At 53.1% G+C, this 25,778-nt stretch overlaps 1 protein-coding gene across 1 annotated transcript; it reads right to left on the reverse strand.

Moving 5' to 3' along the window:
- Positions 1 to 11,020: 11,020 nt before the first annotated feature.
- On the reverse strand, positions 11,021 to 23,161 carry SSUH2 (ssu-2 homolog). Its single transcript, XM_059823416.1, has 11 exons — positions 23,084 to 23,161; positions 22,068 to 22,197; positions 21,007 to 21,067; positions 20,442 to 20,464; positions 20,200 to 20,322; positions 19,489 to 19,551; positions 18,484 to 18,569; positions 16,864 to 16,956; positions 15,360 to 15,465; positions 13,328 to 13,435; positions 11,021 to 11,254 (listed from the first exon to the last, which is right to left on the reverse strand). The coding sequence occupies exons 1-11, from the start codon at positions 23,092 to 23,094 to the stop codon at positions 11,108 to 11,110; spliced, it is 951 nt and encodes a 316-aa protein (XP_059679399.1). The 5' UTR covers positions 23,095 to 23,161; the 3' UTR covers positions 11,021 to 11,107.
- Positions 23,162 to 25,778: the final 2,617 nt, after the last annotated feature.

Here is a 25,778-nt window from a genome sequence, read left to right on the forward strand (position 1 = left end):
AACCCAAACCAGATGCATTTGGTTGTAACAGGAAGCTGTTGCATCGCTTTGGGCCTCTGATAAAATATATTTTCAAAGGGCTGACTATGGCCTCAGGCGACGAGTCTCTCAGTATTAAATGTTAATTGCAGACCCTACAGATAGCCCGCAGCTTGCTCACGCAGCCCGCTCCCGGCTGGCAGAAAGCGGAGGGTGCAACATCTGTGCAGGAACACCAGCCGCTCACTCGGAGTGCGGGATTTTTTTAGTCTTTTTGTAGTTTTGGCTGCCTTTAGGAAAAATTCACACAAAACAGCTGCAGAGAGCTTTTCCTGGGGCTTCTGTCTGAATCCCAGAAACCTCCAGCTCTGCCGGCTCCTTCAGTGTCCCCAACCGCCCCGCTCCGAGGGCCGCCCGGAGCTCTGCGTGGGGCTTTCTAACAACGGTGGTCCCAGGTCACCTGTGGGTCCCCGCGGGGGCATGGGAAGCCACCAGGGACTGGTCTGCCTTGTACCCTGCTCGCCACATTCCAGGGGCGGTGCTGGAAGATCTCACCAGTCTCCTCTCACCTCCTCCTGCCCTTCACCGGAGGTTTAGGATTGTGCTCAGTGTTTGCACATCGACGCTTTTCCCCGTAAGCCAACGCAGCAATTCTTCTGCTTTGCACGGCTGAAACACTGATTAATTTAAGCTTTTCCCCTGCCTCACAGCTCACGTCCGTATTTGCATGCAAAGATAATTCTGAGTATGCTTGCAGAGACCAGCTATGCCCCAATGGGTGAAAGGCGACCGGTATCTGCATGAAAACGAGGAAGAGAGGTGCTATGTACAGTTATCACAAAAAGCCCAGAAAAAGTCATGGGGACAGCGGTGGAAAAGGCGAGCACAGCTGGCCCCTGCCCCTCCGTCCCGAGCTGGGGGCTGCGTTTGGCCACAGCGGAGTTTTTGGAGGCTGCCAAGGGCAGGCGCCCGCCGGCTTCGGTGCCCAGCTCTGAGCACGGCTGGCAGGGCTCTGCTGCAGCGCTCAGCCGTTGGCTCTGCCTGAGCTCCCCTTAAAGAGCCTTTCAGGGATGGGCAGCGTGCAGGTAATCGCACCAAACGCAGCGCCGTTGCACAGCGCTGAAGGTTGCTGCTGAGTTTATGGGTGCCATCGACTGGGTCCAGCTTGCACCACATTTCCTCAGATGTTATTATTCCGTGCAACTTATCCTCCAAGTCTGGCTCAAGCATCACGGTGTGCAGTTGCTGCTCTTACACCCTTCCTAAGGCACAACCCTGTGACCGCACAACCGTTAATAGCAGTTCCAGGGCTTCAGGTAACTTCCAGCTGGATTTCAGCTTTCTCATTTTTAACTGCAATTTTTAATGTCTGCTGAGGAAATGTCAGTAATAGTGAGGAAATATTTTTTTTTTAATGATTTATTGCATAAAACAGAATTTGCAACCTGCCAAGGCCTGCTCCAGAGGCAAGTTCCTCATTTTGCACTAACTTTATAGGAGTGCTGTTACACCGCGTGCCTCTGAGGATGAACAGGTTGGACTTGATGATCTTACAGGTCTTTTCCAACCGTAGTGATTCTGTGATTCTGTGATTCTGTGAACACAACCCCAGTGTTTCCTTTGTTCTGTTGTTTTAATGCAGAAAGGAGTTCTTTTCCTTCAAGTGGCTTAGAATAATATAGAAATTTTTATTATTATTTCATACAGCTCATAACTCTTTCCCTGGTAATGTCAGCAAGCGCACAAGCCACGCCTGAAAGCGGTGGTGAAACGTCACTGAAATGATACCGCGCTCTGGTCGGAGCTGAGGTGGGAGCAGCTGGGAGCAGAGGAACGACAGAACGGGCCACTGCAGCGGCTGCCGCCACCGCGGCGCATCCGACGGTTTGCAGCTGCACGGGGCTTCGGATCCGGCCTCCCAACGCCGCACGAGGCTACCGAAACGCTCCCGGCACCCGCTGCGGGGTGGGTGCTGCTGGGTGCCACTGGCCCCGCTCGGGACATCTGGGCACTGATATTTTGCGATGAATTCAAAACAAATGGAAGCAAAGAAACCGGAGCCGTGATCGCTGGATGGAAGGCACGGCTGTCCAAGCGGTTCAAAGGCTTGTGCGTGCCCCCGGGAGCCTCCCCCAGCCAGGCAGAAGCAGTGCCCTGGGTGCTCGCAGTGCCCTGGGTGCTCACCGTGCCCCGGGTGCTCCCGGCCCCCACCCAGGCCCTGCAGCATCCCCCCCACGCCCGGGAGCCGGGTCGGTCGCTGAAGCGGGGTCTGCGTCCCTGTGCCAGCACTGCCGCCGGGTTGGTCAGCTGGGAAAAAGCCAGCGGAGGACTGGAAAGGAAGAGAATGAGCAGAGAAGCCCTGTAAAAATAAAACGCTGACAGTAATCCACGTATCCTGGCACTGCAAATGCAAAATTCCAGTGAGTTTTGAAGTATCAAATGTGTCTGAGCCCAAATCTCTCTGCGAGAGATCCCGATTCTGCGAAAACAACTTTCAAACGGATAAGAAGAAAGTGCAGCTGAAACACTTCAATTAACTGCAGCTATCATATTTTCTCAAATTTGTCTTGGAGCCTCCCTAGATTTTCCTCCTTAATCCCAAAATGAAATTCAATTTATTTCATATGTTCTTAGTGCCTGAACCAATTAATGTATTTTCTTGTCCCTAAAAACATACTCTTTTATGCTAGCGAGCCCTGTAACCAATTCGTAGTAATTTCGAACGCAAGAACTACACAAAATAAAGAGTTAGAAACATTCACTTGTCTGGGAAAGCAAGGAGCTCCACAGACGATCACACAACCTCTTTTGAGCTGCTGCCCAATTACTAATTACTTTTCTGTAGCAAGGGCAGCCCTGAAGGAGCAAGAATAGTAGAGAGCAAAAGATAAAATCGCTTCTCTGCTAGGCTGTGCTTTGACAATGATAGGACTGTACAAGCTCCCAGCTACAGCTCAGGCAAATAAACATGTCATCTGTCTGGGGAAACGGAGTAACATGGCCAGGAGTGAAAAAAAAGGGAAGAAAAAAAAAAAGGCCTGATAATGCCGCATTTCAGTCGGTTACAGAATGCGTCTGATTAGTCTTTTCCTTGCACAATATTAAAGATTTGGTCTTTCTGTTGCTTTCCTCTGATTTAGCAGGCGTGGAGGAGAAAGCCTTGTGATCTCGGCGGCTCTGTAGAAGATGCCTCTGCCCTCCCAGCCGAAGGGAGCCGGCCGGACAAGCCAGCCTCCGATAACCGGCGCTCCCCGGGAACTGCAAGCCTGCAGCTAATATTTTGCTACAAGGGCATGAACAGCACAGCAGCAGGCTCTGTGTATTTACTTCTTAGAGACCCGTGCCCAGCGCCCTGCTCTAATCCCTGCCAGGGAAACCACTGCAGGAGCAGTCTGCTGCGGCACATAAACCACTGGTGCTGCTCTCCCCTGCGTGCGCCCACTGACCGCACGAGTGGACGCTGAGTATCTTCAGCATCGCCTCAGAAATAAAACAGCCCCGGTGAGCTGCGGTGCCCTCCGGGGAGCCCGGCTTGTTCTGGAGGAGGCTCCCTTGCTGAGGAGCCCCCCTGACCTGTGCGCTGCTGTGCGCTTTGCCTTGCTTTGAGCAGCCACCCAGCCACCCAGCCAGCCCCAGCCCCAGCCCCAGCCCCAGCCCCAGCCCCGGGCGCGTTCGCCCGCAGAGGTGCCTCTGGGGAGGGAGGCGGCGGCAGGGTTTCCTGTGCTGACCCTTGCATTCACTTGCAAGGGCTTTTTTCCTTCCCTTCCCGCGTGGGAGAGGTATTTCCTTGTTTTTCATAGAGCAGGGTGAGCATGGCTAGATGATGTCTTCACCATCTGAGCTGTTCCATGTCAAAAATAGATGCAAGAAGTCAAGGGGACTCCAACACTCACGGAGTTACCAAAGGGGTTACCACAGTTCTTGCTGCTGCTTCATGAATATTGCCTCAAATATGGATTTTTTTTATGGTTTTCCACTCTCTAGGTTTTCATTATAAACAGCCAGAGCAGCTTACACTGGAAAATGTGCTTTATCTTCTTCGTTGCCTCCCTAGCAGGGTCCTGTTCGCACTCCGGTGGCAGGGACGTGGAGGGGTGCTCGGAGCAGCACCCCCCGGCACCTGCATCAGCTCCCGCATCCCCACCCAAAAGCTGACCCCAAGGTTTTCCTGCTCCCTTTCCCCCTGGGACACCGGGCCGTTTCATCACCCACAAGGTACGTGGACTGAAAAATAGGGTTTCCTGAGGCAGGAGTGAAGGAGCATCCATGAGGGATGGGCACTGTGCCACCATGGCCCCGGCTGCCCGGTCCCAGCTGGTGCAATGGACATCCCAAACTAAACAGTCCTTAGCCATTTTATTGCCAGAAATACCAGCAGCACGAGCTGGCAAAACCACTTCTTGTAATAAAATGACTCAGATTAATTCTTAAATAAATTGGTTTATCTCTTAGGAGTCATTAATATGCGAGTTTTGTTTTGTTTGGGTTTATGCAATTGGGAAATATCCCTAACCCAGAAATATCCCACTTCATCTGATTTTTCAAAATTAATCTTTTTATTTCTAATTAGCTCTTGGCACAGGATTTTTTTATAGTGGGGTTTGAGCCAAAAGGAGATTTATGGAGTTGGGCTGTGAATTTCTGACATGGCAAGACGAAAGTTCTGGAGTAGGGAAATAGAGACGGTTGTCCCAAGGCACCCCAGGGACATAAAGCCGGGTGTCCCATGCCATCCCAGCCATGCCATGCCTGGTGCTGGGCAAGCAGCCGCCCCGGCACGGTGTCAGGTCTGCCGGGTGGTAGAGCTGGGAGCACCGGCACGGAGAACAGCCCCACTGCCTGCAAACACGCGATGGCAGGATGTTGGTAGCAGTTTCTTAGCCTGTCCTAGTGGGAGACCACCTCAATCCCCAAGCCGAATAATTGATAATTAAGACGCTGTTCTCGTCGTCACATGTTTGTCAGGACCAGTGTTCCCCTTCCAGCCGCAGCTGCCAGGCAAGAACGACCAGCTGCTGAGCAGTCACGGGCTACGATGCTCAGTGAGTGGGGCAGTGGAAGAAAACCCCAGTGGGTGATCTTCTGATGAGGCTGGAAACGGTCTGACGTTGTACGTGGGGATTATTCAGTAAATAGAGGAGTTGGGGGAAGCAGGATTTAGAACAGAAACCCTCCTGTAAGCTGTGAAGCTGGTTTATTGTTATTCCAAGAGCAAAAGACGTCTGGCTTGTACCAGAGGAAATAGCACCTCTAATTTACTGCAGAGCTGCCACCAATTTACTTGGTCTCGTCACCAGTAAATACTCCTGCCAGATCGGCCAGAGCCCCAGGGCAGGCAGGGAGAGGAAAACTACCGAGGTGGAAAAAATCCCGGCTCCCTGCAGGCTGCAGAGCTGGAGCTGCCTCGCCATCGCCGGGCGCTGCTGCGGGCCAGCCGAGCTGCCGGCTCTGCCACGAGAAGCAGCACTTGTGTGGTACCCACATCTTCGTGCATCCTCTGTCACACGCTGTGTCTGATGGCGATGTGTGTAAGAGGGGGTTCAGACGGTGGCTTGGGGGTAGATTTCCATTTAAACACGCCCCGGTGCCCGGGCAGGATTTGGCACACTCGCCATGTGCCAGCGAGCCCCAGTGCATCCCAGTCTCTGTGCTGTGGAGGAAGGTTTAAAGCTCCCTTCAAACACAGACCCCACCGCTGCTCGGGATGCGTTTCGTGCTCACGGCCTCCCTGTCCCCAGGTCCCTGCTGGGAGGGGACGCTGGCCCCGTGCCCCCCGCCTCCCCCCGGCACAGGGGCTCCTTGTTCCGCCACGCAGGGGCTCGCTGGGGCGATAGCTGCTTGAATCGACTGCTTGGTGGGTGATGTCACCGGAATCACAGAGAGGAAAAGGCCAAATAAGGCAGCATTTTAGTGAAAATATGTCCTAAAATGGGAGTTTGACTGATGATTAGCAAGCGCAAAACACAGATATGATATTACCATGTTGAGAGTGCGGAGCCCTGCGCTGCCTCAGACGCTGGAAAAAACCCTCCAGGACCCGGAAAGAGGAGAGAAAAAAACAGCCTCATTCAGAGCAGTTTTCTCCACAAAAGCTGGCTGTGTCAGGAGGTCAGTATGTGAAGAATCTCAGTGCTAAGATAGATGGACAGGTCAATGCAGTGAGAATTTTTTTCGTGGGAAGATACTGTTTTTTGAAGAGTTTCTTCAGTGTGCCTTTGGCTTTTCAACGTAAAGCAATGAACCTGCTCTAGCAGATAGAAGAAATGTTATTTTAAAGGTGCTAGAAGCAAAAACACACAGAGGAAGCTAAACCAAGTTGAAGAAGTGGGGAAGGGGGGCACAAAGGTCCTTCCCCCCAGACCCCACGCTGCTGCCTGCAGCGCCCGGGGCTGGAGCAGGCACCGGTGGCCCTGGGGACCGCAGGGACCTGGGTGGGCCAGGGGAGCTGGTGGGAAGCCGGTAGGCTTCCGTGCAAGACTTCATCCCTCCCGGCATGGAGGAGGGGTTTGGGTTATCCCGGTGTGCTTGGGGTCCTGGGCGAGGACGGAGCTGCGGAGGGGGGCTGGAGGGAGGGGGTCCGTGGGGGGACCCCAGCCAAAGCCACTGGGAATCCATCCACCTCCCGTCTTGTGTGATGCTGCACTCCTCGGTGTGATGCTGCACTCCTCTGTCACCAAGAACAGAAGAGTACAAGCTGAAAGCATGGCCTCTGCGACCAATTTATCATATTTATTGGATGAAACTGCATTCAGGGGCTGTTGTGTCAAAAGATCGAACTGTTTTTATAAACCCTCAAAGACTCGGGGGACAGTGGGAAACTTCGGACTCGCCCGGCAGAGTTTGCTCCCTTCCTCGCAGATGGGGCCCCCACCAAGAGGTTACTCAGACACGTGCTGCAGCAACCGAAACAACGGTCAATTTGAGCAACCCTACAGTTGTGCTCAAGCTGCAGCCTGCATCCGTGGCATTGTCACCCCGGGCGGCTGCAGAGGCACATGGTGGGTGTGCTCAGGATCAGGCTGGATGAATTCCTGGGCAGCAAGTCCATAAAGAGATACTCAGGGACTAGCCAAGCCCCCCGAACATCCCTAGTTATGCTGCTGGGGAACGTGAGCAGAATAGGTGGCGGAACACGGCCACGCTCACGTGCTGTCCCCAAACAGCATCTCAGACGGTCTGGCCAGGCTTGGCTACCTCTGCTCTCACCTGGCAGGGCCTTACAAAGCTTCGCTTTCTTTAAAACACAGGATAAGGGTTTCGGCATCATCAGGTTTCTTTCCCCGTTCCCATGCAGCATTAATAATAAACACAGTAGTGCAGTTATTAATAACAGTAATGAGCAGTGCTCTCTGCTAGCGCAGGCACTGCGCACAGGCTGGCAGGCGGAGCGGGAGCGCAGAGCTCTGCTTCCCTTCGCCCCGGCAGAGGCAAGCCATCACCCCAGGAATTTTATAGTTTCCTGTGAAAGAGGTCTGCTCATTCATCAGGCATTGAAAAGTGTGCTCAAGCCAAGAATGTATTTATTTTTGATCTAAATATAGTTGAAGTTCTATTAAAAAACGCCAGGAATGGCAGGGCTCCCACCCCAAGGCTGTCACGGGGGGAGGCGGCACCCGGCGCTGAGTGTCGGACCCTCGTTCCCACGTGTGCCTTTGTCCAGGGATGCCCGTCCCGCCTTGGCTGGGTACCGGTTCAGCCCGGGGACAGAAGCCCAGCGCATGGCTGCGGGAAGGGCTGGCGGCCCCACTGCCTCTCATAGCCTCTGGCCGCTCCCGCCCCGTGCCCCGGTAAGAGGTCGGTGGCCGCAGCGTTTCCCCGAGCCCGGGAACACAGGCAGGTTTGAGCATTTAGCAGAAAGCAGCGAGCCAAAGGCCCCGAGATCTCTCCTGCGGTGAGGGCCCCCCGCCCCTGGCCCCGGCGGGACTGGGACAGTGCGGGGCAGGGCGGCAGCAGGGATATTGCAGACGGAGGATGTCCGACCAGCTGTCCCTCTGCCCATCGGCTGCCACGGTGGGATCAGGGCACCGTTTGTTAAGAGACGGCTGTTTGGCCCTTTCCGCCCTGGCAGCAGCAGCAGAGAGGATGAAGTTTATCTCGTGCTTCAAGAATGACTCGATGAGAGAGAAGTGGGGTTTGTATTTGTTGCTGAACAACCACTAGCAACTGCTCAGTCCAGAAGGAATCTGGCCTGATGATTATTTAGGCTATTTGGATTGCTTCTAAGGCTTATCCAAACTGTCTGGTCCCTCTCTGTTGGTGGCTCAGAAGAAAAACACCGTCTTTCTTTCCTCTGCCGTGATGGTGTTGTGTGGTCTCCTCCAAGGGCCAGGTGCCCTCCCGCAGCCGCAGGTCCAGCCCTCCGCAGGGGACGGGACCCCGCCTGGGGATGGCTGCGGTTGCGTTTCACTGCTAGCCCGGCCACCTTAGCAGGGCATCCCCGGGGAGTCAGTCCGGCTGATGCCCCCCACACCCCTGTGCCCCGCAGTGACCCAGGGGCTGAGCACCCCTGCACCCCCCTTACCTCCCTTCTCCCCTGCCAGCCCTAACTGCCTGACATATGGGCGCCATCCCAGCTCTTCAGGTGCTCTCTTCTGTTGTTGTTCTTCTCAACAATTTACCTTCTGCGTGTGCACCAAGTCATATCCGTTTCCGCGCTGACGTGCAGCAGCTTAGGTCTCCCCCCGGGTTTTGTTGCCCAGCTGCAAGCTGAACGGGCTCTGGGGGTGCCGGAGCAGTGACTGGAGGAGGGGGGCTGCAGCTCAGCTCTCGCCCAGCTCTAACCCTTCAAACAAGACAAAACCAAGCCCTGGCTGTGGCTGCAGAGATTGCACGAAGCTCCTGCATGTGAGCGGCGTGAGCTCTGCATGACCGCGGCCGATGGTTCCTCAGGTCCTGCAGCTCTTTCCAGGGGAGCCCAGCACCAGCACCGGCACCCGCTGCCCTGTGCTGCATGGGCCACCTGGTACGATGAGCCAGAGGATCAGCTCCTCAGGTCATTTTTCAGCCTTACGCAGGTCAGGGACTCGTTTAACCCGGGTAAGGCCAGACTAAAACTGCATTAGATGCATCTGCTGAAAACAATCCGTCACTGCCAGGCAGGCAGCCTGCTTGATTTATGTGCCCCGCTGGCCTGCTCCACTGTGCCTGGCTATAGAAAATGCATATATATCTATATGTAAGCACACACACACACTTATATGCCTATGCATATATATATATATGGGAAGGAACAACTTTGCATCTGCATCCTGCAGTGCTGTCTAGGGAAACCTGCTTTTACCTCCTTTGTGCTCTGGAGTCTCAAAGCTCTGAACTGATGGCTTTGCCAAAAAAAGAAGTGACATCCTTGTGGATTTTTAAAGTTGAACAAACTTTTAGTAGGAACAGTCTGGGTGTTGTTCTGGGGCACACTTATATAGGCATGCATGGGGTAAAGAGCCAGTCCAGAATTAGCCATCAAAAAAACCCTTTAAAATATGTGCTCTAATAAGAAGTGGGTTAGTGCCTGCATTGCCTTTGGCTGCAGAGCGCTCGGCGGCAGCAGCAGAGGCCCCCCAAGAGAGAGCAGGCTGCAGAGGTGGTGCATCTGCCGCGCTTCGCTGCGGCTCCTTTCCTATGAGCACAGCGGCCCGTTTGCCCACGGCGCTCAGCGTCCTGCCCAAACGGAGGCCTCGGCGCACGCCTGCATGGTGCTTCTGCTTGTGAAACCCCCCCATAAAACTGGGTCAGTGATGGGCTGAAACTAGCTCTGATCTGGCACCCCCAGCACGCCCAGCCTGGGCGCAGCCTCGGTGCCGGGGCCGATGCGGGAGAGCATCGCTGTGTGCTGGGGCCGACACGGCGGAGCATCGCTCTCTGCCAGGACGGCTGCCGGTGTCTCTGCCCCCACAGCAAAATCAGGAAAGCTCCTCTCTCCCTCCTCCCTTTCATCCCCTCTGCTTACACAGTAGCAGAAACCGCATGGGTTTCTTCATTGTAGAAAGAGCATTAGAAAACACTTCCTTTACAAAGTAATTTTCAACTCACTTTTGTTTAAAACTTGTCGGCTGCTAAATCTCTTTCCCCAGTCGTTTTTTCCTTACCCTCACCCCTCACAATCCCCATTCACGCTGACGTATGGGTCTTTATCTTTTAAAAATCCCCCAGCCCCTCGAGCTGTGTTTCTCCCACGCGGATTTTGCTGTGATAACATACTAACTCAGCTGGCTCTTGGATGGCAGACAGGAGCGCCAGGCTGCAGGCGAGCACGTCCCCACTGGATGCCGCAGTCTGGTGGGTGCTGCCTGTGCCACCCATGCAAAACCCCTCCGTTGGGCCCAAACAGCACAAGAATTATGTAAAAAATGACAGGGCAGGAAAGGAGGGTTTTTTGGTTTGGTTTTAAATATGAGTGTTGGTGTCTTTCTGTTTGCTTGCACATTTCTGAACTTTTTAGGGTCCGTTTGCTTCATCTGGGGTTGTTCAGTCTGGAGAAGAGGAGGCTGAGGGGAGACCTCATCGCTCTCTACAACTACCTGAAAGGGGGTTGTGGGGAGGTGGGTGTTGGTCTCTTCTCCCAAGTGACAAGTGACAGGACGAGAGGAAATGGCCTCAAGTTGCGCCAGGGGAGGTTTAGGCTGGATATTAGGAAAAATGTCTTTCCTGAGAGAGCGGTAAAGCACTGGAAGAAGCTGCCCAGGAAGGTGGTGCAGTCACCATCACTAATTGGATGGATTTTGAAATATATCATTATCGATTATGTAGCAACTCAGGAAAACTGACAAATAAAACAGGGGAAGAAAGGCAGCAGTCATAAACTGCATAGCTAGACTGAAAATGTCTCTGTCAATATGCATCACTTTAATGATAGAGCATTGCAATAAGAAAGGAAAACATCCACGGGGGGAAACCTTTGCCCAAAGGCCTGATCCTGCGCCCTGCGGGAGGCCTGGAGCTGGCCCCAGCTCTGAGATACAAGTGGTTTGGAGGGAGGGACGTCATGGTTTTCTTCCCCTTCTCCATTCTGTTTGCAGTCCTCTGTCGCAGGCGCAAGCACAGCTGGCGCAGTGGGAATGGCCCTGGGGCGTCCCCGCGGGCGGCTGGCTGGGTGACTGCTGCCGTAATCCTGCTTTTCGCCCAGCACCGGCTCTCAGACGATGGTGCAGCCGCAGCAGCACCTCTCGGGGTAGTCCAGCGCATACACCTTGTTCTCGAGCCCGTAGATGTAGTAGAGGTAAGGCTTCCCTGAATACTGGTAGTGAACTTCCGTGATGGGGATTAGCTCAATTGTCTGACGCTGGGAAAGGAAAGGAAAAGCTGAAATTAAATAAGCAGTTTGGAGCAGGCGCTGTATCTCGCTTTAGACCAACACGTGTAGAGAGGAAAAAAGCCCCAGCTTTTAGCACGAGCCTCGCAGGTCTGAGAGAGCGGCTGCTCTGTGAAGAGGGAAAGCAAACCTGAAGGAGACCCACCAGCCCATCACCACAGCCGTCAGGAATTCCCCTAGCTGCGGCTAGCGTGGAGCTAGCGTGTCTTGGCCCTTGCGTACCAGACCACTTTTACTGCCTTTATAGCTATTTAAGCTAATTCCTTAAGTCCTTTAAGCCCTTGTTTTCAGTCCTCAGTGCGTTAGCACGTGCCCCCGTCTCACGCGTGGTTGAGGTCTGTGTGTGAAGGCGGTTCCCTGTCCTCGCCCTGAGAACACGCGGGAGCCGCGGGAGGCTGGACGTGCACCAGCAAACACCGGCGTTGGTGGGGCATCACCACCTTTGTGGGGACACGTCACCTCTGTCCCTTGGAAGCAGGAAGAGATGTGGTGATGGGCCTCACTGTGCTGTGTTACTGCAGCAGAAATTGCTGCAGATTTAACCCCTGCTGCTCTGCTCCCTTCCCTGTCCGAGGGGGAAGGAAGCTGCTTTCATCTCCACTTCTCTGGTAATTATTATTCATGGCTGAATTACAGGAGACAGGCTGGTGTCAGTGCTGCGGTGGCACCTTATCTCCTCACGGAGGGCCCTGCTTTGCTCCTTCCTTTTCTTTGCAGAACACATTTAGCAATTCCTGCCTTTCCCTAACACCAACCGAATGCGAGTTTTGGTGGTTTTCACCTGCGATCAGCCAGGACTGCCGCCAGCTCAAACCCAGCGACACACACCGGCCCCTCAGGGCTGCTCGGTGGGGTGAGAGAGGGAGGGGAGTCGAGCGGTGCCTGCCAGCCGGTCAGGTCTCCCAAGCAGCCGGGGCAGTCCCGGGAGCCGCCGAGCAGCAGCAACCCCGCGCGGAGCCGAGGGGCAGGCGCCCACCCCAGCTCTCACCTCCTGTCGCGATCCCATGTGCAGAGTCCCAGTGTTAAATAAACTCAATGAGCCCAGCAACGTCTGCCGGCTCCAGCCCCTCTAACGCCAGAGGGTATCTATGGTCCTGATGGTTACCTCCAATACGCGGCCAACGTCCTAAAGAAGCCAGAATAGCATCAGCCAAGCAAAGAAGAAGAGATTTCCCCGCCAGCTTTCTCCAAAAGATGCTGATTATTAAGCGGAAGAACTTCAGCCAACGGCAAGGGAAGGGGATGAAAAATTCAGTGGCGGGGAAAGCGCCGGCAGAAGGCAGCCCGGATCGGCATAAACACCACGCGGTGCTGGGGGTTTGGCAGGGCGGGAGGTTTTCAGCACCTGCTTTCCCATACAGCTAGAGGATGCTTTGGCTGGCATGCAGCAATCTAGTGAACAAACTGCCTTTGATCCTGAGAAGTGGAAATTATAGGCTGGAATTAAGTTGGAAGACAGAAATTTGCCGAAGAGCTGGTTTTGACAGACCACATGGAAAATCAAGCCATCTCCCTTTAAGTTTATTTTCGTCTTTCAGTTTACTTGCATTTCTAATGTGAAACCTTCTCTTTCCTGTGGGTGAAAAGACAGTATGTTCTAGCTAAACTTTTGCATTTGCAATCACATTTATAATAGCAGCAACAGAGATTACAACACTTTAGCGAGAATCAGATGGAGTGGAATCCTAATGTTTATTCAAAATTATCTTCTAAGATAAAAATAGTGGTAATAAATAATGTTTGCCAGGGCTTTGAAAAGGTAAAAGGAACAATAATAACCACAGTCGCCTACATCTTTCAATACATTTCTAAAAAATTATTTCCCTGGTATTTCACTTGATAATTTTCTCGGATAATTAGAATTTCTTCTTCATTTGCTAAAGATCACCTCTAAATAAAAAATGAAATCGGTTACTATTCTCAACATCTTATTGTGTCTAACCAAGCTCACTAACGAACCATCATCAGCTGACCCCCCGGGCGCAGGGGTGGGCAGCGGGCGGGGGGGACGCGCAGGCAGCTCCGCTCCGGGCTCCCCCTTACCTGCCGGAGGATGCGGGAGGACGTGGCAAACGCCGCACTGTGCTCTGCGATGGCTCGCTGGGAGGCCAGGGAGATCTCGGGCTCAGGAAAGTCGATGATGGGGTACACCTGCAAGAAATAAACCCAACCGCACAAAAGAGAGACCCTATTTGTCTGGTACAAACGTACTCATTTCACCTGTTACCGGCACACGCAAGGGAAGACCTGGGCATATAATGGAAATAAACAGAATAAATGCTAAGCTCGGTCCCAAAGGCATGCCCATCCTGCCCCAGCAAAATGCAGAAGTGTCCAAAATAGGGGTGGTGCGTCTAGACAGAGGTTAGTGCTGCCCGTGGAGCAGGACGGCACAGCACAGGGAGAGGCTGCTGTTCCCAGGCTGGCAGGTTTGGCTAAAAACTGGCACTGGGTGACTCTGCGACTCTGTGCCCCAACAGGATTCACCATCACCTTCTTCCTGCAGCGCAGCACTGTTAAATTTGAAAGGTTTCTTTAAAGCCTCTCTCTTTTTCCCCAGCGTGGGGACAATTTACAGAAGAAATACTGGGCTTGTGGGCAAAGCAGAACTAGTCCCAAATGCAGCTACTTCTTGCATAGCCAGGAGCGATAGCCATTTATGTGAGAGGCCCACTGATTTTAGTGCTCAGAGGACTTCAGATCTAAAGCATTTGTTGGAAAGTGACTCAGATGCTAAAGCATCATTCAAATCCCAAAGGGATTCTGCAACACCAGATGCAAAGTCTTCACTACAGATACATGACACTGAGTAATAGCTCTCTGGGGGAGAGCTGGTCCGTGCTTGGATGGTGCCTATCTCCCTGTCTTGGTACATGACTGAAGTTTCTACAGGTTACTGCAAAACAACTAATAAATAATAAAAAGGCACAGTTAAATCCTTACTTATTTGCATTCGCATTAAAAAAAAAAAATCAAGCTGAGGACTGAGCAGTACAGAAATGGCATTGGCTGTAGGAGAGCACTGTGCTTCAGCCATTTTCGGACTGTTTTGCCCCAGACTTTTGCAGGCATACAGAGGCAGAGTCCCTCTGGGAGCCCTGTACTGCCGGAGCTGGAGGAGAAGAAATGTCCAGCATTGATGGACATCTCGTTTAAGGGCCCTGCACCCGCAGGTCTCCACGGCAGCCCCATGAGCAGCCCCAGCCAGCAGCAGCATCTCTGTGCTGGATCTTGGCTCCAAAGCTGGCAGGATCAGCTCCTGCCTGCAGGATGAGCAGAGTCAGTGGCGGGCTTGCTGGTTGATGGCAATGCCACGCAGGCGCTCCGGCAAGGGGCAAGAGCTGCCGTCCCATGCCTTCTCCCTGCAAAGCCTGCAGCCGATGGTGCTGATGCTGTGCAGGCAGTGGGAAATGTGCAAGGGGCAATATAAAAAGCCCCTGGGATGGATGTGCTGCTGGATGCCTCCTGCTATTGCTGGAAAGCTGTGGAGAATGACTCCAGGGTGGCATTTCTGCTAGACTAGCAATGGCCACCAAAAGTAACCTGGGGCGGTTGAGCGCTGACTGCTGCAGCACGGGCTGGTCGCATTTTGTCACGCAGAAAACCCAGCAACTCTCAGTTCCTCAGAGGAAGCTGAGGATGCTCTGCACTACCTAGGGGCACTGGCCCAAAGCCACTTTGTTGCTTTGGTCCTCGTGCCGCACCGCCAGACTGCGCAGGTACCCCTGCTCCTGCCAAAGCACTTCTGTTCCAGCCTGAGAGCTCCCTGGCCCCAATGCCCCCGCAGGGAGGAGGAAAGCCGCGATCTCCCAGGGGCTGCTGATGGAAAAAGATTTTTTTTTTGCTGGATTTCATAATCCCATTGCTCCCTACATTTCTCCCGACTGTAGAAATGGGAAAAGCTGTGTCCCACAAACATGAACTCCCGCTGCAGGAGAGCGCACTGGTGACTGCCGTGTCCAGAGCAGTCGCTGGCCACTGCAGCAGAGACACACAGCTGGAAGGCAATTCACATCCCCCCTCGCTCACAGCCACTCAGGGAGGGATCCCCTCCGGCCCCACGAATCGCACTCACCACCACATTTTCATCTTTAAATATATTCTCTCCACTGACTTTGCTGAGCAGCTCTCCTGGGAAGTTCAGATGATGCTCAGAAACAAATTCAAAGACATTGTTCTTCCTGCAAGAGAGAGGAGAAACAACTGAAGGATCCAAGGCTGGTTGTAGGGCACTGAGCTGTCTCCAGGCTCTTTCTAAATGCCTGAGGAATGCTTGAATGCTCCCTGATTTCCAAGGACAGTAGTCATGCCTGCCTAACCTTTGTGCACTCCCACATTAGTTTCTTAATAACCTTGTATATGCAACAACCATGGCTGACTCTTGCATAAATAATCCTGAAATCGGACCTTCATGGTGATCACCTTGCCTTACGGCTTTCAGAGCGTCCTACACCTATTAACTCCTTGCAGCAGGAGAGGTCTTATATTCCCTTTCCAAAGCCACGGCTCCTATTATAGTGAACCATTTTGCTCTATTCCTTGCAGGGCACAGGCACGGTGAGTGGCTGGTGGTGGCCACCGCAGGGGCGGAAGGTCTCGTCTGGCAGAGCCGTGCTTGTCTGGGGTAGTGCAGCCCCGGGGCCCCCGCGCCCCTCGGGAGCCCCCGCCAGCGTGACGGGCACGGCTGGGGCAATGCCCAGTCTCTCAGGATGGACGGAGATGCTGTTTTGAAAAACGAAGGTCTTCACACAGGGTAATTGAAGGCATTTTGTACAAAAACAGGAGAGTGCTCAGGAAGCACCCGGCGGGGCAGGTAATGGCTTTTAGCTAAACCTCACAAGCTAAGATCTTTCTCAGCCCCCTCTGTTCTCCTGGCACTAGAGCTCCCACGTGGGAAGCGCCAGAGCAGCGCCCCAGCCAGCAGCCTCGGGCCGCCACTGAAGCCCCAGACAGAGGAGCTCGGCCACTGCCCCACATTGCTGGGGGGCTTTGGGTCGGGGCTGCGCCAGCTCCTACCAGGCAGAGGTTCAGCCGCTCCACCTCCATTTCTGACTGTTCGTGTGACCTTCCACAATCACAGAATCACAGAATCACAGAATCACTAAGGTTGGAAAAGACCTGTAAGATCATCAAGTCCAACCTTAAAAAAAAACAAAAAAACCCACAAAAAACAAACCACAACACACCAAAAACCAACCCACCCAACACCACACAGCACCATGCCCATCAAGCCACATCCCACAATGCCACATCCACACGCTCCTTGAATACCTCCAGGGAGGGTGACTCTACCACCTCCCTGGGCAGCCTATTCCAATGTTTCACTACTCTCTCAGTACTTTTTCCTAATATCTAGCCTGAACCTTTACCCCTGTGAACCCACTTCAGCTCCCAGTGCCCCATGGACAAGACTGCCATCGTTAAGGACTAAAGCTGCCCATCTAAGCCCCTGTTTCTGCCCGACAAAGGCAATAACTACTCTCTCAGCAGCCCCTGAGGGAGCACAGCTGAGCTCTCAAGCCTTGCAGTAAAATAAGGAATAAAAGTAACGGCTCTGAACTTCTACCTGCGTTGCTTACCATGTTATCACCAGCTGCTTGAAATGTTGGAGCTTTTTCTCGCCCTGACAGGTCGCGCAGGTCTTGCTGCCCCGGCCAGAACAGGTATTGCACCTTTGGATGCAACAAAAAGGATTAGGATTTTAAACACTGCCCACTTTCAGAGCCCCACGGACCCGAGGGCGATTTGTTTCAGCGTGTTTGTGTAGCTCAGCTGGGTCAGCAGTACAGGACTCAACGACAGCGCGTGCACCGCACATACATCTTCCCCCCGTCTGCGACTCAAGGGGTATAGCATATTTGCTGGGAAAAACAAATGACTAATGCCAGCCTCAAATCTATTTGTAAATGTGGAATTAGTCAAAGAATGTATTTGTGCATCTAATTAAGGCTAATCAGAATTTCCCCACACAACGGTAGGAAGGCAAGCGTCACTTTGAAGACGCTGCTGCCTGTGCTTCTAACAGATGCAGGAGGCATATGCTTATGCATGGAGCATTTTGATTGCATCAGTGCAACACAGATTAGCAGCAGTTAACAACTGATTCATTAAGGCTCTTCTAGCCATCATTAGCCCCAGCGGATTCATGCTTTAAAATGACTGTCATGATTATGCACGATACCAGCTCTGTTATTCTAAACTTAATGGAGCCACATAAACAAAACAGTTTTAGAACAGTGCCTTCTTTTTTTGTCGCTTAAAGATCATTTTTAAGCCTGCTAAGTTTCATGTTTGGAAAAAACAGAGGGTGGTAATAATTCTCCAGGCTGCGCTGGCCGTGAGACCTGCCAAACCCCAACCGGGCGCTGCGGGAACCAGACCTAAGAGCAGCTCTGAGTTCGCTGCTGCCGTCCCGGGCCGGCTGCTTCCAGCCCCGTCCCACCACCCGCTCCCCGTGCTCTGAGCCGAGCTGAGCCCACCGAGACCCGGGACGGGAGGTACAGCATGGACCTGGAGAGACTCGAAGCCTCTTTTCTGCCGCAGCTCCTGAAGGTCTGACAAACTGCTTTCATTGGAAAACCCAAAGCTTTCTCCAGTTTCCCAGAGATGCTGGGAAATGCAACAATCATGTAACAGAAAGGTAAAAAATATGGAAGAAAGGAGAGCCAAAAAATTATTATTTTCCAAAAGCTTAAGAGCTTATCATCTCATGAGTTTGGGATACCAGCCTGGTTTCTGAATGCTGAGGGTGGGCCACACAGAATTAATAGTAGATGTTAAAATGAAAGTTCATTTGAAAATCAGAGGAGGGAAAGGCTATTTCTGACCAATTTTTCCTGGAGAATAAAGCCACTGCTGTACCGCTTTATCTGTTAGGTGATCTTCACGGTAGAAAACAAAAAGCAGCAGACAGGCATGTAGAGCGTGCCCCGGCTCCGCACTGTAACCTCTGCCAGCAGCAGGCAAGTGGAGCCATTTTGGCTCAAATGTACTGGATTAAGGGGGTTTTTTTCCCCTACCAACTTTCCAGTATTTTCCTCCTACGGGCAGATCCTCAGCTGATGACCTCCACCAGGACAGTGGGACTGGGATGACAGGTTTCCACTAACCATGCTGTTGCGTGAGCAAACTCAGCCTAAGGGAAGCAATAGGTTCGGAGCGGCGCCGCACTAACTGACGCGCAGAGGAGCCCATCGTACCTTTTGCGACCTGTACCTGAACAAAGTTGGCATCTCTTCTGCTGCTTTAGCCTCTGTCGGGATCCCTTGCACGTTACACACCTCGTCTACAATACACCGAAGAATTAAAATGAGTGGTGTCTGCCAGAATCAAAACATGTCAGGTTTATAAATCAAAAGCTTTTATGTATGTTATCAGAATAATTGCTAACTCAGGCTTGCAGAGAAAGGTATATGCCAAGTACATACATGGCAAATGGAAAGAATGTAGAAAATAGCTCATAAATTGTGACTCTGGATTAATTAGGTGTTCCAGTCAAACTCACCAGTGATGCAAACTGGACACATGATCTAGGTTGAAATGTCTTTTTTTCTTACACACGTGTTTTTCCACTGTTATTTATTAAGGTAGTTAGTAGTAGACTTTTGTTTAAGTATTCATATTTAATCAGTTTAACTTTAATTAAGTGGCAATTTTAGTGCAATAACAATGCATCTTTTGGCTGTCTTTGGGAGTATCTGTGCAGAAGAACAAATAAAGACAGGAGGCCAGATTTGTAGCAGCACTCACACCCCTGGGTTAAGCCTCCTCTTCCCTTCGGAAACCCCGAATACAGAACTGGGCATATCTGAAAGACAGCAACCAGTTTTCTGTATTTCATGCCTAAGATCTGACCTCATTTCAACAGTGCAGAAGCAAATTCTCCTTTTCCTCTCGCCATTCTAACACGTAGGCTATCGACTAAGGACAGGGTAAGGTATCTTTGCTACCTGGGCAAGATTTTGACAACCCCATTCAGCATCTCTGCAGGACCCAAGAACATCAGCTGGAAACTGGACTGAACACAAGTGGGTTTGGGATACAAGGTGGCAAAGGGGGAATAAAACAGAATTTGCCCTCAGATTTCCAACCCTCATAGTAAGTACAGAAATCAGATAGCATGCAATGTAATTTTGCAGATGAAGCCCAAACTTAGAGGAACAGGAAATGCAGGTTGCCTCATGGAAGGTTTCCCAGCTCCTTACCCGACCTGCCCCGTGGCACACCCCGCACTTGGACCGGCCGTGACCACGGCATCTGTGACAGTCCTGAAATCAGAAGATTATTCATGCACAGAGCTGCCCAGGGGGTTTGGATATCTCATATTATGCATATGCACTCTTCCTGCATCAAAATTCAGTGATAAAATTCTGGTCCTAACAGGACGGAATCCAACACCATAAAATTGCGCTGTACGACCATTAAAGGAGTCATAAATAATAATTATTTAACAAAGGCAAATGTCTATGTAGTGCTGGCAAAAGAAAGTAATTTTTTTTCTTTATTCATCATTTCACTTAAAAAGTAAAATAAATTGACGAGCTATAGAGCTTGTCAAAAGCTAAATGGGAACTGTCATGCAAACAAATGTTCTGCTAATGTTGAAAAAAATTTTAACAAAAGAGAAAAGATTATCCAGTGCAGTTTCTTGAAAAGGCTGCAGCAAAATTTGTCCTCAAACTTCTAGAGGAAGAAAACACCAGGAAGAAGGGATCTCTGACTGTTTTCCCTAGCATTTAATGAGGAAAAAGCCCAAGAACATGAGAACCATAGTGAGGTGCCTGTCACCGTCCCGAGGAGCTGAGGGTCCCAGGGAAGGGACGCTGCCCTGGCTGGGGGCTGCTCCCCGAGCCCCAACAAGCCCATCAGCCGGGGAAGGGGGTCCCGCGAGCAGCCGACAGTGAGCGAGGACTCACCCTGACCAGTGCCGAGTGGGGCATCCGGCAGCGCCGCGTCTGGCCCTGGAAGGGTGGGGGGGCCCCGACCTCCACATCCCAGGGGTCCAGGGGGGCATCCCTGGGGGCTCTGGCCGCTCCAGGCTCTGCAGGAGGGGATGGCGTCTTACCCACCTTGCTGGGGGTCATGCTCGGATGCTGGCCGGCTCCTAGTGCTGCTGGGGACCAGCCAACATCGCTCCCCATCCCCATGTGAGGGTCGCACCAGGGACCGACCCTACATGGTCTGTGCCCTGGGCACCCCGAGGTGCTGAGCATCCTCCTACCAGCATGGCACAGCTCCCGTCTCCCCCCAGCCCTCCCATCAGACCCCCCCGGGCCAGTGTGGGCACCTGGGATCCGCTGCCACCCAAAAACCAGGGGCAGGGGTCCCACAAAGTCCTCAGTGGGTTGGTAAAGAGCTCTACTGTGTCCGGATGCCCATCCCGAATCAAGCTTTGAGTATACACAGCACTTGGTAGGAAATTACTGCTGCAGAGGCAGGGACATAATGGCCTCTGCTCCCAGGGCGTGCTGCAAAACCTCCCCCAATGCGAGGAAAGCAAACTAAGCCTGCGGAGGAAAGCGTTTTGCCCCAGCTTCAGGGGCCCTGCAGAGTGCAAATGGCCACAAGGGATCAGATAGACCTGACACACGTTAAACCAGGCTCAAGTCATCTCCCGGAGCCACGCGAGCCCTGGACGGCGAGTGCCGCTGCAGACCCCAGCTCCAATGTGTGGGGCATGTCCCACAAGAGCCATTCCAGTGGGATACGGGGCAATCACTTACTGGTGAAGGGCTCGAATGCCCACTCGCTTAACCTCGACTCACTGAACGTCTCCAGTCGATACTAGAAGGGAAAAATCAAGCACTCACTACAAAGACAACTTGCACAAAGCAGGCATTTAAATTTGAACCGTGGCTTGCTAATAACAGGTCTTGGGAGCGTTCCCAGACTCCTCCATCTCTGACTACAACTTGCGCAAGAAAAACGGGTTGCCATTTTCACAGCAAAAGTGAGTTTTGCCATTATTTGGAGAATCCTGTGGCTTATTTTTTAGGGAAGGCCCATATAACGTTTGTGAGTAATCTGAATAATCTCAGAAGTGGAACAAACAGTAGTGTAAAGGAGTATCCGCCCCAAAGCACCTATCAAAGGGCACTCCCAGCACCCCGCTCCTCCATGCTCATTCATTATCCCCTCCAAGAAGCCCCAGAAAAGGGAGCAGGGTGGGCACAGCAGCACCCCCCTGGACGGCTGCCCAGGCAGCACCAGCACCAAACCCTGGCACGGAACCCACCGTTCTGGTTTGTTGGGCATCAGTTCCTCAAACCAGGACTAACTCAAGATCCAGAGACTAGCCGCGGCAAGCACCAAATCCACAATAACTATTTTCAGTGAGAGGAATGACAATAAGGAACCAAGTCCACGTGTTTTCTGTGGAATTAAACATTACCAGAATAAATTCACAGCTGGGGGATGCGTGGCATTACAGATCACTCTGTACTTGCCTGAGCCCAAAATACCAAGCTGCAGAGCAGGTTCCTGCAGTTTAGCTAAGGAAAGGGCTCTTTTGCCAAAGCTAGGCTGTAAGAGAAAGGCTTCTGGGGCTTTGCCGAGGTGGTGCTTTGCTGTAGAGGAGGATGGACCTTTCAGCTATAAAAGCCTGTAGTCAGCTGTTAGGTAGACTTTCCTTGGAAAGCACTTGTATGTCTGGGTTTAAAGTAGGATGAAAGCCATTTAATTTAATGAACGGATGGTTCTTCGCGACCCAGTGTCACAACGTAATTGGAAATTATCCCAGCCGCCCAGAAGAGGTGCCCAAGACGCCGGGTCTGGAGGTACTCACTCGGTAGGTCCCCAGCTGCCGCAGCCGCCGGATGGCCAGCTCTCCTGCCGCTCTGCGCCCGTAGCAGCATCGGGAGGCCACGAAGCGCAGGAGGGCTCGCCTGGCCACTGCCTCTGTCATCGGGGGCACGCTGGGAGGCAATGGGAACAGAACAGGGCAATACTCTTAACTTCTCCTAAAGAATTAGCTGGAAACGTTCAGTGTATTTAACCTACTGCAAAAAAATGAAGTAGAGCCCATTTAGGAGCACCCACCTCTTTTACACAATCACAGCTGGCTTTTTTCTTATTGCAAAAGAAAAATGGATTTGCAGTCTAAAAAAGTATCTTCACGCAATATCAGTAAGGTCAGTGTTAAAGATTGGTCTAAAATAAATATGTGTGTGTAAACCCTCACCTTCAGCAGGCTGGGGAAAGGAGAGCCAGCTCAAAACGTCATGTCTTTGCAAGCTCCAAATCGACAGCTTCGCTGTCAGCTCACAGGATTAGAAATGGCACTCTTTATTATTCCAGACCTAGAACCCCTGTTACTCTGAGCTGGTTTCTATTTTCAGTTAATAGAAACAACAGCAGAAAGACTAACCTGTGCATGAAGCACATCCGTGCCCCCCTTGGCACCCTGCAGCCCCTCTGCCCACGCGCAGCCGGGCCGGCCGGTCCCTGGAGGTGTCATGGGCAGTGCAGAGCACTCCTACCTCCCCTGCCAATGGGGCTAGAGAAAACTGATGAGCATAGGAAAAAATGAGCCTAAAAGCTGGTTCTCAGTCCTGGTTCCTCAAAAATCCTCATCAGTCATCTTTGTAAGTAAGAGAGAAAACCTACAGCGACTGCCCAAGCCTGAGACGGGTCCATCTGCCCTTGCTGAGCCATCTGACTGTCCGTTATGTATCTGATTTAACACCTTTGGAAAGCGTGGGGGGCTGGTGCAAGGGCTCAAGGTGCAAGGTCCGGCCCCGGGGCTGCACCGTGCTGCTTCAAGAGAAGTGCATGAAACACACTCTCCCCAAAGCTGCTTACCTGTGCTGCATGAAGGGGGGCCTGCTCCTCTGCTCCCCAGGCTCGCCCGGCGGGTCCAAAGGTGGTGGCAGGGACTTTGCTCCTACGGAAAAGGGCAAGTGAAGAGTTCAAGCCCAGTTGAAACCCAAGGCAGGTTTTGCTCCCAACTGCAGGAAGATTCAGCTGTAGCAGCTAAAGCCGCTCCCAGGTGAGCGGTTTGCTTCGCACCAAACACCCCACACACCCCAGCCAGAAGTTGCCACTTCCCAGCTCACCCCAGCGGCCTCCCAGCGAAGCGCTGGAACGGCTCCCAGGTGAGTCGGGAGCCGTGCCCATGCCTGTGCCCAGGGCACTGACCCCGCTGCTTTGCTCAGGGCAGAGCAGCGGTCCCAGCTCCCCACTCAGCAGAGGTCTTGATGACTTTCCAAGCAGGGAGAAGCACAGCCAGATGTCAAAGCCAATTGCTTTCCAAAACATGTCTGTCTGCAAGAGAAGCAGGCCAGGAACAGCAGCTCAGGAGGTACAAAGGAGTCTGCGAGCTGGACAGGCACGTGCCCATTGCGGTAGCTGTAGCGTCCAAGAGGGAGGGTTTCACGGACTGTCCGCCTTGCCTGGCACCTCCTTGGCTTAGGCAGCTGCTCTTGTTTCCTTACTGTCGGGAGAATAGAGTTACAGGAGTGCAAACTGTCAGTGCCATGCACGTACCTCTGCCCTGGACAGTCCACCCGCAGTCATCCAGCTGTCCCGGGGGGGCAGAAGGCGTCAGGGGATGTCCCGGCTCTGGGTGCAGATCCAGGTCACCTATAGCCCAGGGAAACATCCGTCTGTGAGGAAGCCTCGAGGCTGGTCGGTGCGTGTAGAGACCAAACAGATGTCGCAGGCCAACCTGCAGTCAGAGGACTTGCTGTCCTTTCCCACCGTCTTGCTTTCCAGTCCCCGTGCTGAAGTGGAGCAACACTGACACCCTGTGTAGGTGACAAGGCCCTGCAGGTCCTCAGCTCCCTCCGTGGCCCAGGGGAGCCGGGGCCTGGGGCGTTGCAAGCCCTGGAGGTGAGGGGCCCGGCTGGGGAAGCCAGCACCTGCGCCCCGCAGCCTGCGGCATCCGCACCCCTCGGCTGGCAGCGCAGGGGAGCATCGCCTGCGGCGGGGACGGGCACCCAGACCGCGGGGGAGCATCGCCTTCAGTGGGACAGGCACCCAGACCGCGGGGGAGCATCGCCTTCAGTGGGACAGGCACCCAGACCGCGGGGGAGCATCGCCTTCAGTGGGACAGGCACCCAGACCGCGGGGGAGCATCGCCTTCAGTGGGGACAGGCACCCAGACCGCGGGGGAGCATCACCTGCAGTGGGGACAGGCACCCAGACCGCAGGGGAGCATCGCCTGCGGCGGGGACAGGCACCCAGACCGCGGGGGAGCATCGCCTTCAGTGGGGACGGGCACCCAGACCGCGGGGGAGCATCGCCTTCAGTGGGGACAGGCACCCAGACAGCGGGGGAGCATCACCTTCAGTGGGACAGGCACCCAGACCGCAGGGGAGCATCGCCTGCGGCGGGGACGGGCACCCAGACCGCGGGGGAGCATCGCCTTCAGTGGGAATGGGCACCCAGACCGCGGGGGAGCATCGCCTTCAGTGGGGACAGGCACCCAGACCGCGGGGGAGCATCACCTGCAGTGGGGACAGGCACCCAGACCGTGGGGGAGCATCACCTTCAGTGGGAATGGGCACCCAGACTGCAGGGGAGTATCGCCTGCGGCGGGGACGGGCACCCAGACCGTGGGGGAGCATCACCTGCAGCGGGGACAGCCACCCAAACCACAGGTGAGCATCGCCGGCAGGAGGGACAGGCACCCAGACCACAGGGAAGCATTGCCTGCGGCAGGAATGGACACCCACACCGGGCTGGGTTAAGCTCACAGGCAGGAGCCACAGGTACCAGGAACTTCCCAAAGACGCAGAGACATTGCCTGGGAAGCAGGTGAGAAGTTGGAGCTGAAGAGCTCAAAGTTGCACACATTTACATCTTTAACGGGACACGAACAGAGGTGAAGGTCAGCACCTCTTGGCTGCCTTTGAAACGGCAGTCCTTAGCTTGACCAGCAATGACTCTGCTCTTTAAGCGACTGCATTTTCTAAAAGTTTCCAACTCAATTCTGCTCGTGAGACAGTGGTTGTTTCCTTAGGTACCATTCTAAAGATAACCACTGGTAGCAACTGGTCCTCCTGATGCCTAACACAGAAACAATTCTTTTCATTAAGCCTTTTATCCAGTGACCTTTCATATCGCAGCAGCTGATTAGGAAAATTCAGTCTGTGCAAGAAAAGAGCATGCAGAGGAGCCAGGAAGTGCCAGCCTGGCAACAGCATGGTCTGACCAGCACAGAGAGAGGCTGAGGGTAGTCATCCATCATCTTGATTTACTAGACGTTCCTTCTGAGAGCATGCTCCTTCCTTCCAGGGGGCTAAATTAATCTCTCCGTTGTTTCTTCCTATGAAAATAAGAAACTACGTGCTTCATTTGAAACGTCACATCCCTTGTGCAGGAGAAGACAAGGCTGTCCTTGAGCTGAGGGAACGCAGATTTCCAAGTGATGGTGAGCAATAAGCACTACGGAGAACTTCCTCATGAAAAATGAATCAGTAAGATGCCTTCAGTGGGATTATCTCGGTCATGTCTAGATCAACCAGAAACATCTTCGTGAAGCGGTAAGTAAAGC

The sequence above is a fragment of the Gavia stellata genome, chromosome 12 (assembly GCF_030936135.1).
Source record: "Gavia stellata isolate bGavSte3 chromosome 12, bGavSte3.hap2, whole genome shotgun sequence".
Taxonomy (NCBI): Eukaryota; Metazoa; Chordata; class Aves; order Gaviiformes; family Gaviidae; genus Gavia; species Gavia stellata.